Source organism: Leptonychotes weddellii, chromosome X (assembly GCF_054177405.1).
Source record: "Leptonychotes weddellii isolate Sample4059 chromosome X, ASM5417740v2, whole genome shotgun sequence".
NCBI classification, from domain to species: Eukaryota; Metazoa; Chordata; class Mammalia; order Carnivora; family Phocidae; genus Leptonychotes; species Leptonychotes weddellii.
This window is the reverse complement of record NC_138385.1, coordinates 68,712,666-68,726,386: the sequence shown is the minus strand read 5'-3', so window position 1 is coordinate 68,726,386 and position 13,721 is coordinate 68,712,666. Positions and strand designations below refer to the sequence as shown.

Genomic DNA, 13,721 nt, shown 5'->3' with positions numbered 1-13,721 from the left:
AAGGAAGATTGCTATCACTGACCCTGCTGCTAATTCAAATATTTATTGACTCCGAATTTCAGCCATTCATTCAGATATTACCCACATGTTAGATGTTAACCATTTCTTAACAACATGTTACATGGGTGGCCAAGTGCCTATGAGATGTACTGGAAAGAAGCTATGCAAGCATTGGTTTTGTCATTTACTCATAGAGGTATCATCCTCAGAGAACTGCTACTTTCCATTCTTACTGTCTTTTTTTTGGTAATTATTTGACCTCGATTTCTTGATACTTATGGTGGTAGTCATTCATCTGCATGAACTCTCTCCATCTCTTTCTTATGACATTCCTCTGGAAAATGTGGTAGGCAGAATAAAATGTTCACATCCTAATTCCCAGAATCTATGAATAAGTTACTTTACATGGCAAAGGGAAATTAAAATAGAATATGGAATTAAGATTGCAGTCAGCCAAATTTAAGATACAGTGACTATCCTGGATTATCCAAGTGGACCCAGTGTAATCACAAGAGTTCTTAAATGTGGAAGAGGGAGGCAGAGAGTAATGCAGTGTGAGAAAGACTCTGCTGGCCATTGCTGGCCTTGAGGATGGAAGGGACCACAAACCAAGGAATGTGGGCAGCTTGTAGAAGTTAGAAGAAGGGTTTTCTGCTAGAACCTCTAGAAAGAAACGCAGCCCTCTTAACACCTTGATTTTTTTTTAGCCCAGTGAGTCCCATTTTGCACTTTTGACTTCGAGATCTGTGATAATGAATTTGTGTTGTTTTAAGCCACTAAGTGTGTGGTAATTTATTACATTGCAGTAGGAAACCGGTAAGGATGGATTGCTGAGAAAATCCAAGGCCATATCCCAGGAGCAGTAAGAACAGCTTCTTGGTATTTCTGTTATTTAAAAATTTAATGCATCTATTGCTGACTGATGTATTCAACCATTTTCTTTCTTTTTTTTTTTAAGATTTTATTTATTTATTTGAGAGAGAGAGCATGGGATGGGGGAGGGTCAGAGGGAGAAGCAGACTCCCTGCCGAGCAGGGAGCCCGTTGCGGGACTCGATCCCGGGATTCCAGGATCATGACCTGAGCCGAAGGCAGTCGCTTAACCAACTGAGCCACCCAGGCGCCCTCAACCATTTTCTGATAATCATCCATTTCTCCAGTGCTTCTTATTGGCCTACTTTTTGGACATCTAGGCTTCGGTGAATAAGAGGAGCCTACATAAAAGGAGGCCCAATGAAGTAAGCGAATTTTACCAGGAAGGCGATTTCTACTCAGTATAAGGAAAAATTTTCCATTAAAACCCTTCAAAGAGAGATCAGGCTGTATTTGGAGTTCTATAGCAGGAACTGAACAATTATTTGGTGGAGACATTAAAGAGAAGATTCCTGCATTGGTTGAAGTGTTGGATTAGTGTAGATTTTATTGTTCTTGAATCTAAGAACTTAAGGGGTAGAGAGGAAGAAGCATCACTGAGGTTTGGGAAGGACGCCTGTGTGTAGTGCAGATTGTGCCTACACAAGGTTCCTAGGCAAGACAAAAGTGGGCGATGGAATCCAGCTCATACCGTTTGTCAAGCTGTACTTTCTGGCTGTGGAGCTGCTCTGCCTTGAGGCAGGGGTACCTTTTGCTAATTCATATAAAGGTATTGTTTACTTGATAAGATGTGTGCCTGCAGGGCTGCATTCACCCAAAGACATCACTCTTTTTTTTTTTTCCTAATTTGCACAAAGATGCCATATGGGCCAGAACTAACACTGGGTCTAGAGTTATAGGAGGTGGTTTCTTGGAGTTGGTGAAGGCAAGGCAAAGATAGATGAGAGAAAAAAAAGGGAAAGAGGATTATACTACTAATGCTTTAATCTCATTCTGTCTTCTCTAGTCCCTCAGCTCACTTCCAAATGGTGCTATTGGTACTTTCTCCTAATCCATATATTCTAATGGCATATCTAATTGGGAAGAGAGACTAATGAATGAATGTACTAATAAACGGGTCTCTGTATTTTAGAGGTAAAGGAACATGATCTCTTTGGGGGAGTTCACTGTATAATGTAGTAGCAAATGGGGAAAGCAAGAATCTTAAGTACTGGAGATCAAGGGGAGAGGGTGTGTTCACTCAAGGTGCTCATAGAGAAGGCAGAGCATCTCTCTGACTTTTTTTTTTAAAGATTTTATTTATTTGAGAGAGAGCACACGAGCAGGAGAGAGGGAGAAGCAGACTCCCCGCTGAGCAAGGAGCCCAACACGGGGCTCTATCCCAGGATGCTGGGATCATGACCTGAGCTGAAAGCAGACGCCCAACCGACTGAGCCACCCAGGCGCCTCATCTCTCTCTGATTTATAAGACTGGTCATCTACCTAAATATGGAGGGATGGATAATGCCAGGGTCCTCAAAGGCACAGGAGATCTAGATCTAGGCACCTAGCTGAAGCAGTTCCCACATTCATAGCTGGCTGAGTCTCGGTGGGCCAGGTCTGGTAGTTCCACTGTCTTCAGTGCCACAGACCATGTAGTTAGATCTACTGGATGTGGCCTTGGGGTGGGAAAATATGACACATTCGTGTTTGTGTATTCCTCCAGATGACCTTTGAGATGAGTCACGAGACCCTGTACTTGGCAGTGAAACTGGTGGATCACTACCTTATGGAGGTAGTATGCAAGAGGGACAAGCTACAACTCCTTGGTTCCACTGCATTTCTGATTGCAGCAAAATTTGAGGTGAGCCTGAGTTCAGAGAGCCTGGAGAAAATTAATCAAGTTTCTACCCAAGTCTGATATATATGTATTTGTATGCCTATATGTGCATATATGTATGTATCTGTGTGTATATATCATCTACACGTATATACCCATGCACATATACATGCACTTACATTTGCATGTATGTGCACCTGTGTGTGTGCATGTATAATTACATACATACACACACAAATAATATTTCCTACCTTTTTTTGGTCGGTCTTTTCTAGCAGGGACACTGGTGTTGGGTGGCAGTGGTGGTATATTTGTTTCCTGGCATCCATAGGGTTCTTTCATTTCTTCTTTGAAGATATGTGTATGTGGGCATATGCCTAGTTAAATACATTGTTCTTTGTGAGTCTTCCTTCTGATCCATAATTCTCCACCCACCCCCGCACTCTTTTCTTCTTCCACCAACTTCCTCTCCACCTAGTGGAGTCTTGAACTGCATAGATAAGAAAGCAATTCCAAACCTGGGTGCTGGAGACATTTAAGAAAACATGGCCTGGTACAGATGGTAGTGAGTCCAGGTGAAATAGTTATTTTTGAAGTAGCATTATAAAAGCAAGTTGCTGGCTTTTCTTTTCTTTTCTTTTTTGAAGAAATTATCCATTCATCTTAGAGAGAGAGAGAGCATGGAGGGAGGGAGAGCAAGAATCCCGAAGCAGTGTCCCCGCTGAGCGGGGCTCCATCCCCGGACCCTGAGATCATGACCTGAGCTGAAATCAAGAGCTGGATGCTTAACTGACTGAGCCACCCAGGCGCCCTGCTGGCCTTTCTTTCCTAACCTGAAGCCATCTCATTTCTCTGATTCTTTCCTCTTCCTCAGATGCTAAATGATCTTGTTCAACTGTGATTTTTCCATGATAGGCTACTTGTGTGAAACCTTAGCGTTTAGAAGCAGAGAGAGAGCAACTTTTACTGAATTCAAAGAGCTTTAGAACTGTGGGTTTGTTTCTGTGCTCCCTCACTTGCTCCTTCCGCAGCTTTATCCTTAACTTGCTTCTTGCCTCCCTCCCTCCTGACTCCCTCCCTCCCTCCCTAGATCCTTATCTCCCTTCCTCATTCCAGTCCTCCCTCTTTTGCTTCTTACTTGCCTCACTTTCTTGCAGCTCTTGCTTCACTTCCCTCCTTGCTTCACTTCCACCCTTGCTCCCTAACTCCCTTCCTTTTACCAGCCTTCCCTCAATCCCTCCCTCATCCCTCCCTTCATTCTTCCATCCTTGCCTGGTGTGCTCATACACTACAAACTGGGTTTCCTCCCTGTATCTCTCTTTCCCTCCCTCCCTGGTTCCCTTTTTCCCCTTCTCCCACCCTTATTCTATCCATCCCTTCTTCTGCGGTCTCCTTTCCTGCCACCTTCTCCCTCCCATCGCGCTCCCTCACTCTGTCCCATTCCATCCTCTTCCCTCCCAGCTTCCCTCCCTCCCTTACTCCTTTCTTCCCTCTCTTTTCCCTTCCTTTGCTCTCTTCCCTCTGTCCCATCTCTTCTCACTCCCCACCTCATTCCTTTCATGCTGCACTCCCTCCCTCTTCCATCCCCTCTCTCCTCCCTTTTCTGTTCATTCCTTCTCTCCCTTCTTCATGTGCTCCTTCCCTCTCTACCACCCACTCTTGCTCCCTGGCACCCTGGCACTATGACTCCCTCTAATTCTAGCCACTTCCCACCTTCCTTCTCTCATCTCCTTTTTCTCTTGCTGCTTCTCTCTTTTCCCCCTCCCACCCTGGCTCCTTTCCTCACTATTTCCCTCTCAGGTTCACTTCCTTCCCTACTCACTTGCTCCCCGGTTCGCTTGCTCCCCCTCACAGTCTGCTCCCTCCAAGCTCCCCCTCTTGATTACTGCCTTTCCTCTCCAGTGTTCATTTCCTCCCACCCACTATCACTTGCTCATTTCTATCCTCTTTCCCTCTCTCTCTCCCTGGCTCTCTCCCTCCTGCATACCTTCCCTGACTCACTTCCTCCCTCCTCCCTCTGTCCCTTCCTTCCTCTTTGGCCTCCTCCTTCCCTTTCTCCCTTTCTCTTCTCTCACTCTCTCCCTTGCTCCCTCCTTTGCTGCTTCCCTCTCTGGCTCATTTCCTTCCCTGATCAGGCACTCCCTGGTTCATTCTTTGCTCTCCTTCCCTCTGCGCCTCCCTCCTCTCCCTCCTCTCCCTCCTCTCCCTCCTCTTTCCTCCTCCTACCTAGGACTATCCTTGTGGCTTAGCACAAGGTACTAAGTACTAAGGTACTAAGTCCTCCATGCCTCAGCCTCAAGAGGGTTAAAAAGAAGTTGGGGGTCCCTGGCCAACAGCAGAATGAAGAGCAGAGTACAAAGAGGCACTTCTTAGCAAATCTGGGAACCAGGAGTACCAGAACCCTGTTCTGGTTATCAGGATGAAGGGCCCCCACTATGTTTTTTGGAGAAGGGGTGTCTTTCCCTCACAGGATTGAGAAGTACAGAAAGACTTTTGCAAAGGGAGGTGTGGAGATGGTCTGAGGAGAGAAGAAAGGAAGGAACCACTGGTGAGCAGGGCAAAGGAAGGGAGAGTTTCTTGGCCTGGTATTGCTGCTAGGTTGCTGTGTGAACTTGAGTAATTTGCTTCCTCTTTATGTGCCTCAATTTCCTTGTCTGCAAAATAGAGGGTTAGTCTAGTCTGAGATCTCAAAATAGAAAGACAGAGAAAGGTGTGGGAAGAACGCTGCGGTGGGCAGTTAGATGCAGCTGGATAAAAGATTCGGGGTCTTCCTGCTTCCCAGTCCTCTCCCCAAAACCAAGGTTCACCCTGCAGACGACAGGACATGTTAAGGTGCTTCCCAGTTAGGGGTCCTTCTCACCCTTGGCTGGGTCTGGATCTCCCCTGTCTAGCCCCTGAGCATATCCTCCCACTCTCTGCAGTCCTCAGTCTCTGCTTAGGCTCTCTCTGTGCTGGTCTGCCTGTCTCTCACTGCCTGCTACCCCAGTAGAGCCCCTTCCCAAACATCCTTGTTCATTTCTTAGACTGGGAAACAATGTGCCGGCTTATTTTCCATCTCTAGCTCCACTTTCTGTGGTCTTCTTTCCTCCCTTCCCCCAGAGCAGGCCTTAGATTTCTCATTCCAGGCTTTCACTCATTAAAAGAGAGATCATTGGGCGCCTGGGTGGCTCAGTCGGTTAAGCATCTGCCTTCGGCTCAGGTCATGATCCTAAGGTTTTGGGATCGAGTCCTGCGTCGGGCTCCCTGCTCAGCAGGGAGTCTGCTTCTCCCTCTCCCTCTACTACTCCCCCTGCTTGTGCTCTCTCTTCTCTCAAATAAATAAATTAAATATTTAAAAAAATAGAAGAGAGATCATTGCTACTGGTTCCTGTGCCATATTATGCCACTCCGAATAGTGTAAGAATCTACCCCACAAGGCCCGATTCTCTCTCCAGTGGTGCAGTTTTGGGGCAGATGTCTCCTATGTCTCTGATTTTGTTTTTCACATGGGCCACTCAAATCAACCAGAAGGTTGCTCTCAGAGCGACCTTGAAGGTTTATGCTGGGAAACGTTATTGCCTCCTATCTTTCACTTCTCTCCCCCACTGCCTTTTATCTCAAAGCAGAGAGGAGTGGGCTCTCTTTGCCTGTTTGTGACTATCTCTTCTCTCCACCCATAGGAGTCCTGCCCACCTTGTGTAGATGACTTCCTATACATCTGTGATGATATTTATCAGCGAGATGAGATGCTCACCATGGAAATCAGCATCCTGCAAACTCTCAAATTTGATATCAACATTCCCATCGCCTATCATTTCCTGCGCAGATATGCTAGGGTAAGAGGGAGGAGGCACATCCTCATTCTCCCACTACTGGGTTAGTCCCCTCCATACCCAGAGTAGCTGCTTGAATGGTAGGAAAAGGGAAAGGGGCAACAGGGGACAGGGGAATTTCTTCTTCAGCCCACCCTCCTAGACTGACCACCTTTATGAAGTGTGGGGGGGAACAGAATTGAAGATTTCATGGTGTACCTTTATGCTTTGAGGGGAAGGCAGTGTAAGGGAGGGGAAGAAGAGTCTTTGATCAGGAAGGGACACGTGGGAAGTTGGGGGGAAATGCTGGTAAAGTTCTCTTCCATCATCTGACTGTTGATTACAGGGGAGGTCACTTTATAATTATTTATTGTATTCTACAAGTACACTTGTGTACTTTCCTCTATGTGTGTGTTATAGGTTATAATTTTTAAAAAAGATTCAAACAAGAAAAGGGAAATTCTTTTGGAGCATGGAATATTTCTAGGGTGGAGCCAGGGGCAAAGTTATAGAGTTTCAGCTCTTCAAAGGATAACTTGCGAAGAAAGGGGATGTGGGGGAGGGTACCACAAGGGTACTTGATAATTTGATTAAAAACTCTAGAGGTAGCAAATCCCGCTGGCCGATTTCAGAATCCCTGCCTGAAAGAGTCTGTGCTTTTGGGGGTAGGGTCCTTAGTGTGAGTCATGGTCGCAAGAGTGGTAAATTGTTCAGACAGAGAGCCATTTAGGCCTGAAGTGGGATAACTGGAGAGAGTGGGTACAGTGGGTCTTCTGCTAGGTGCTGCTTTTCTGAATTGATTGCTGAGCCAGTCTTCTTGCTACCCTCAGTGTCTCCGTGCCAACATGAAGACACTGACTTTGTCCCGCTTCATCTGTGAGATGACTCTGCAGGAATACGACTATGTCCAGGAGAGGGCTTCCAAACTAGCTGCTGGCTCCTTCCTCCTGGCCCTCTATATGAAGAAGCTCGGACACTGGGTAAACACTTGCCGGGGGCATGGGGTAGAGATTTAGAAGCACAGAATCAGCAACCTAAGTGTCCACTGATGGATGAATAAAGAAGATGTGGTGTATACACATACACACACACACGAATATTACTTAGCCATAAAAAAGAATAAAATCTTACATTTGTGACAACATGGATGGACCTGTATGATCTTATACTAAGTGAAATAAGTCAGAGAAAGACAAATACTGTATTATTTCACTTATCTGTGGGATCTAAAAAAAACAAAACAGGGGGCACCTGGGTGGCTCAGTTGGTTAAGCGTCTGCCTTTGGCTCAGATCATGATCCCAGGGTCCTGGGATCAAGCCCCGCATTGGGCTCCCTGCTCAGTGGGGAGCCTGCTTCTCCATCTGCCGCTTCCCCATCTTGTGCTCTCTTTCTTTCTCTCTCTCTCTCTCTCTCTCACTCTCTCAGAATAATAAATGAAATCTTAAAAAAATAAAAAAAACAAAATAGAAACAGATTCATAAATATGGAGAACAAACTAGTGAGGGGAGGGGGTGGAGGGAAGGGCAAAATAGGTGAAGGGGATTAAAAGGCACAAATTTCCAGTTACAAAATAAATAAGTCACAGGGACGTAAAGTACAGCATAGGGAGTATAGTCAATAGCATTGTAATGACGTTGTATGGTGACGGATGGTGACTATACTTACCATGGTGAGCATTTCGCAATGTATGTGAATGTTGAGTCACTAGTTTCAGGTCATACACCTGAAACTAATGTAGTACTGTATGTCACCTATACTTCAATTAAAAGCAAGAAAACACAGGGTAAATTTGGGAGGAAGGTGTAAAGTAGGGTCATGGGAAACTCAGTGATAAAACTGCCATGTACCCATAGTTACAAATTCTTTGACATCTCAGCGTGTTAGGAGCCTGGCTGCTTAAAAGGTTTTTACAGCAATGGTTTTGAATTGTTTTATTTTTCTTAGTCACAGTGCTCTTTATTCCAAAGAAAGCTTACTTGAAAACCCAATATTGTAAAACAGACTAATATGAAATAATTCTGGTTGCAGCAGGTGGTAGGACGGGCCCCCTTCTTACCTGACCCCATTCTGCCCCTGCCCCTTGCAGTCCCCCCAGCAAGGTTGCCCCCCACTCCCCTAAGAGAGCTCATTGGAACATAATTTGAGAAGCACAGACCCAGAGTTGTGCAAGCAATTGTCTGTGTGTATAATGGGGGATTCAGAGGTATAGTATAGTGGTCTTCTCTGAAGAGGAAGTCCCCTAACGCCTCCTTCCCCAATATAAATAAAACTCATTCCTAAGCTCCTCCAACCTAGAAGTCCTGCAGCCACTACTGTTGGGAAAACCTCTACCAGTACCAAGAAAGACTGCTCTAAACAGTTGTGTGAACTTGGACAAGTCATACTGAAATTTCTTGGGACAGAGAAAGCATTCAGTAAATGGCAGTGATGATGATGAAAAGGAAAAAAATGGCTAGCATTTATTTAGTGCTTAGACAGTGATCTAAGCACTTTGTGTATTAACTCATTTAATTTTCACAAGATCAGTACTAACGTCCCTACTTTACAGATAAGAAATAACTTCCCATGTTTTGCTAATGAGAGGCAGAGCTGGTCTTTGGGGATTAGGAGTAGTGTTCAAATTGTTATACATACTGTATCGTCAGAACTGATGTGGCCATAGCTTTGGAACTGTGGTCCTGGAGAGGCTCCATGTTGTGCCAGGCTTTGATCTTCAGATCGTGGGGAAATGTTGTAGGTTCTGAGGGGGACAACTGAGGGACTCAGGGCAGCAAACTGCCTGCCGACCAGTATAGAAATAGTTCTGTGTTTTAACAGTTGGCATGGTTACACCAATGAGTATCAGCAAAGTGTCAGCCCTGATCTGAACTCAGGTAGTATGGCCCCACAGTCCTCTATGCTATGTATACCACCTCTATAGATAAGAAAGGCTTCACAGAGGAGGTGACTTTTGAGTTGGGTCTTGAAAGATGAGTAGGAACCTGTGAGAGAAGACATTCTAGGTAGAGGGAATGATAACTGACCAGATGTGAAGGCAATGAGAAGAGTGTGAGGTATTTGGGGCAGAATAAGGCACTTCCTATAGATAGAGCAGAGGATATATTAATAGGGGGTGGTGAGAGATGAGACCGTAACGGTAGGGTGTAGTCAGATTGTGAGAGAGCTTGGATGCCAAATGGAGAGACCCACTTTATATGAAGGCATTGGGAGGTTTTGAGGCAGGGGAGTGACCTACTCCTCTTTGTGTGTTCTGGAAACAGCACTGGTATAGCAGTAGAGAAGGTGAATTAAATGAGATAGTATAAAAGTGGGAACACCAGTGAGTAGGCTTTCATAATAGTCAAGATGAAGCATTGGGGCCCGAACCTGTGCAGTGACAGTGGAGCCATTAATCTTATTTGACACACCCAATATAATGTGTTACTCCCCTGCTCAGCATGCCAGTGATTGCCCTTTACCTGTGGCAGTGGTTTCTAAACAATATTCAGTAGAGCCCTGTGATTCCTGTAGAAGTGTCTCCTGGGCCCTGTAAAAGGTAAAGGGATGCAAATTGGTGGGCTTGTTAGCTCTCCCTCCCAATCCCAGGTAGATATTTAGGCTTCCAGGTAAGATATTTGAAAAAAAGAAAAGAAAGGAGTTCAGAGAAAGTAATTTAAGACACTTTTAGAAAACCACTGCCTTATAGGATAAACCTTCTCTTCTTTACCTGTGGAACGCCCACTTGACTTTCAACACCCACTGCAGTCGTGCCCTCCTTTACAAAGCTTTCTGTGACTCTCCTGGCCAAAGTTCATGGGTCTTGCTGCTCTGTTTCTCCAGGGTCCCATTCTCACTTCCATCATAGACCTTCCCACACATTCTGTAATTCTCTGTGTGCACAGCTGTCTCCCCCACTACACATTCATTAGGGGCAGGGGCCTTAGTCATCTGTATTCACAGCAGCCTACACAAGGGTTGGTAATATTAATCCTAGCTAGCCTTGTTTGGGCACTCACTTTGTGCTAGGCTCTGTTCCACTGTGCATTGTGTGTATTAACTCATTCGCTCCTATGATGCAATTACTGTAATTATCCCCATTTGGCATAGTGGGAATCTGGGGCACCAAGGAATTAATAACTGTGGCTCAAGTCCATGCTGTTGGTGGAGCTAGAATTTGAACCCAAGCCATTTGCCTCTGGAACCTTTGCTCTTAAATGCTGTGCTGTATTACTTCTGCCACATAATAGGCATCCTTAAAATTGAATGAGAACATAAACGCGTGGAATGAGAGCTGTTAGAGCCAGAGAAGAGGAACTGCCTTAAATTCCTGTTGTCTGTTGACGTGGGATCTTAAGTTTGTTTTGAGGTTTGCCTGCCCATTGGCTCTTGACCTGAGCGTGAGTAAATTACAGAATCAGTCATGTTCCTTAGATTCTTTAGTGGATTTCAGCTTACATGAATACCTACAACCGGGGCTAATATCCAACTGGTACCTGTGGATGGATGATACATATGTTCATCTGGATAGCCATACCATTAGTTTGCAGCTGGAACGTAGTCTTCTAGGACGTACTCTATACTTACTGGTCAGTGTCTGTGCTGTATGAGTGTTTGAAATGTCTGACTATCTCTGTATACAAAGTCTGGACTTGGGACGGTAGAGATAGAGGAAGGGTCCGCTTCCTGTGGTAAAAGTCACTGTTCATGTTGCGTCTTCCAGGCTCCTGCCCTGGAGTATTACAGTGGCTACAAGACCTCTGATCTTCACCCCTTGGTCAAGCAGCTAAACACCCTGCTGACATTGCGTCCTTGCAACAAGCTCAAGACTGTGCATTCCAAGTATTCTCACCGGTAAGTACTGAGCTCCAGTTGAGGCTGGGTTTGTGCTCAGCCATGGGGAGGCACAGACTAGCCGCACTCAAGGAAAAAGGAACATTCAGGACTGTTCGCCTTACTTTCTGCTCTAGGGTTAAACCAATATAGGGAACCAAGAGTCCTATGTCCCATTTATTCCAAGGAGCCTGTTTGCTTTGGCTTATTTTTACGCTGAGCAGACCCCTCTTCCTTTTGCAGGGTTTTCTTCGAAGTCACCCAAATCCCCCCCTTGGACGTGTTGAAGCTAGAGGAGATTTTCAACTACTGCAAAGTCTGAGGCTGAGGAGCTGGCACACTGGCAGCGGCCACCAGGGCCAGGCAGGCATTAAAATAAGCTGTTACTTATTCTGTCTCTGAATGTGTCTTTTGGTCGCTTGTGTTTCGTTTTTACTCTTTTGTTTGTCTTTTCCCAAATTGACAGTGTTGTAAATTTTTAACTTTTTATGAAAGAAAAGAAATTATTACAGTACTTGATTAGAAATTTAATAAAAAATTGTTTGTCGTTAAAAGGGCTCACGTCCCCTCTTATTGTTCAGGAGCCCCACGCATAGCCCAGGGATGTTTCTCCCTGTGCCTCAAGGATCTAAGTTATCCAGTTTCCTTCTCTAGTTGGAGACTTTCTCTTCATGGGAAGAAGAATTGAACTAGGGTGTAAATTGAAGGCTGAGTCTGTACGAGGAGGATCCTTGGGGTGTTGGTGCCCAGTTCAAAGAGAGAGAGAGAACCCTACCGGACAGACAGGCCTCAGTGTTCAGATCTGGGGCAGCTGGGAGTGTGGGCCAATACCCTTTGGTCCCCATCTCAGGTTGCTTGCTTTCCTTGTTTCTTCCTGGATGACAAAAAGATGGGGAATTAGGATTTTAACCCTAGTATAGCCCTACTTTCATAGTTAAGCAGCTTTCTAGAGTCTAAATTTGAAAAACTGCTTGGAGTGGAATGCCAGAATCTCCTTTGGACCTTATCTTGTGTCAAGAGGAGAACTTTCCACCTGTGAAATCAGTGAGACGTCCCATGAATGCAGGCATCAATCATTTGGCCAGTGTTCATTCATAAAGCCTTACGGAGGTTCTGCTCTCTCTCCCTGTCCTACCTTTGGGGTGATGTGTACTGGTACAGCCATCTTGGTTGTTAACAGAGGAGCTGAATCTACTCTGTGCCAGTTGATGAAGAGCCACTGCCTTAATCCTGCCTCTAAGACCTCTGCGACCTCCCCGCAATCTAGCAAGTGCAGTAAGGGATGTCTGTCACAGCAGGAGACCTCTAGGACTCTATTCTAGTACTGTGACTGGCAACTGTTGTGATTGGTCCGTGCTCATGTATAACTACTTGTCAAATGTTTTGAATATCAGTCCCGAGGGTGGGAATCTGGTGGAGGGGACAGTCGATGGAGAACTCTTGGGGAAAATACCTCCCCAGTTCTGACCCCAGATTCCCCATGCTAGTCTGGTCACATCCCCTTTTGTGGTTGGGGACAGGACGGAGAGCACTCTGAGCCCTGAGATGTCTTAGTGCTTTCTTTCTCTCTGTGTCAGTTTCCCATTTCCCCTCCAAACTTGCTTTGCCTTGGCGACCAGACATCACTGGGTTCCCTCGTGCCCCGTTCCATTATTTTGCAGGGTGACTAAAGGGTACAGCCAGAGGTCTAAGTTGCTCGGCAGTGATTGAGCTTGCATAGCCAACTTTGCATAAACATGCTAAAAGCACTAGGCTGGAATCCCTCTTGCAAATTCCAGCCTCACTGAAAGGAAGTATCTTATTACCTGCTTTTTAATTCTGAAACTTCATCAAAGGAAAAAATGAACTGATTTGATTATTCCGCCCCGCTCCCACATTTTTTCGACTCTGTTCTTCTTTAGAAGTGATTGTGGAACCATCAGTCATTTTTGTGGTCGTTCCTGTCTCCAAATTTATTTTACACTTATCACTACTTCAAAATTAAGACAACTATTAGACCTGGGTCTTGTTATTTAGTTCTTTGTTAAAGAAGCACATCTAATTCTTTATCAAGAATTTTTTATATTTTGATGACTCTAGATCAGTGCAATTGGTTTTCATTGTAACCTTATTGTAACAGTTTTATTGAGATATAATTCACATATCATACAATTCACCCATTTAAAGTGTACAATTCAGTAGTTTTCAGTATATTCACAAGAGTTGTACATCTATAGCCATAATCTAATTTTGGAACATTTTCATCACCCCAAAAAGAAACCCTGTACCCATTAGCAGTTAACCCCAGTCCTACGCACTCCCCTACCCCCCAGCCCTAGGCAACCACTAATTTTTTTGTCTCTATAGATTTGCCTCTTCTGTACTTTTCATATAAACTAAATCATACAATGTGTAGCCTTTTGTGTCTGGCTTCTTTCTCTTAGCATAA

General features: G+C 45.0%; 1 protein-coding gene across 10 annotated transcripts in view; it reads left to right on the top strand.

The window, feature by feature from the left end:
- CCNB3 (cyclin B3) overlaps nt 1-11,683 on the top strand; it is a 67,079-nt gene extending 55,396 nt beyond the window's left edge. For all 10 annotated transcript variants that reach the window (XM_081808870.1, XM_081808872.1, XM_081808874.1 and 7 more), the window contains 5 exons: nt 2,578-2,715; nt 6,351-6,506; nt 7,313-7,462; nt 11,184-11,314; nt 11,537-11,683. In XM_081808870.1, the coding sequence (XP_081664996.1) occupies nt 2,578-2,715; nt 6,351-6,506; nt 7,313-7,462; nt 11,184-11,314; nt 11,537-11,615 (654 nt within the window). In that variant the 3' untranslated portion in view covers nt 11,616-11,683. The remainder of the gene's footprint in view (nt 1-2,577; nt 2,716-6,350; nt 6,507-7,312; nt 7,463-11,183; nt 11,315-11,536) is intronic.
- The last annotated feature ends 2,038 nt before the right edge of the window (nt 11,684-13,721 follow it).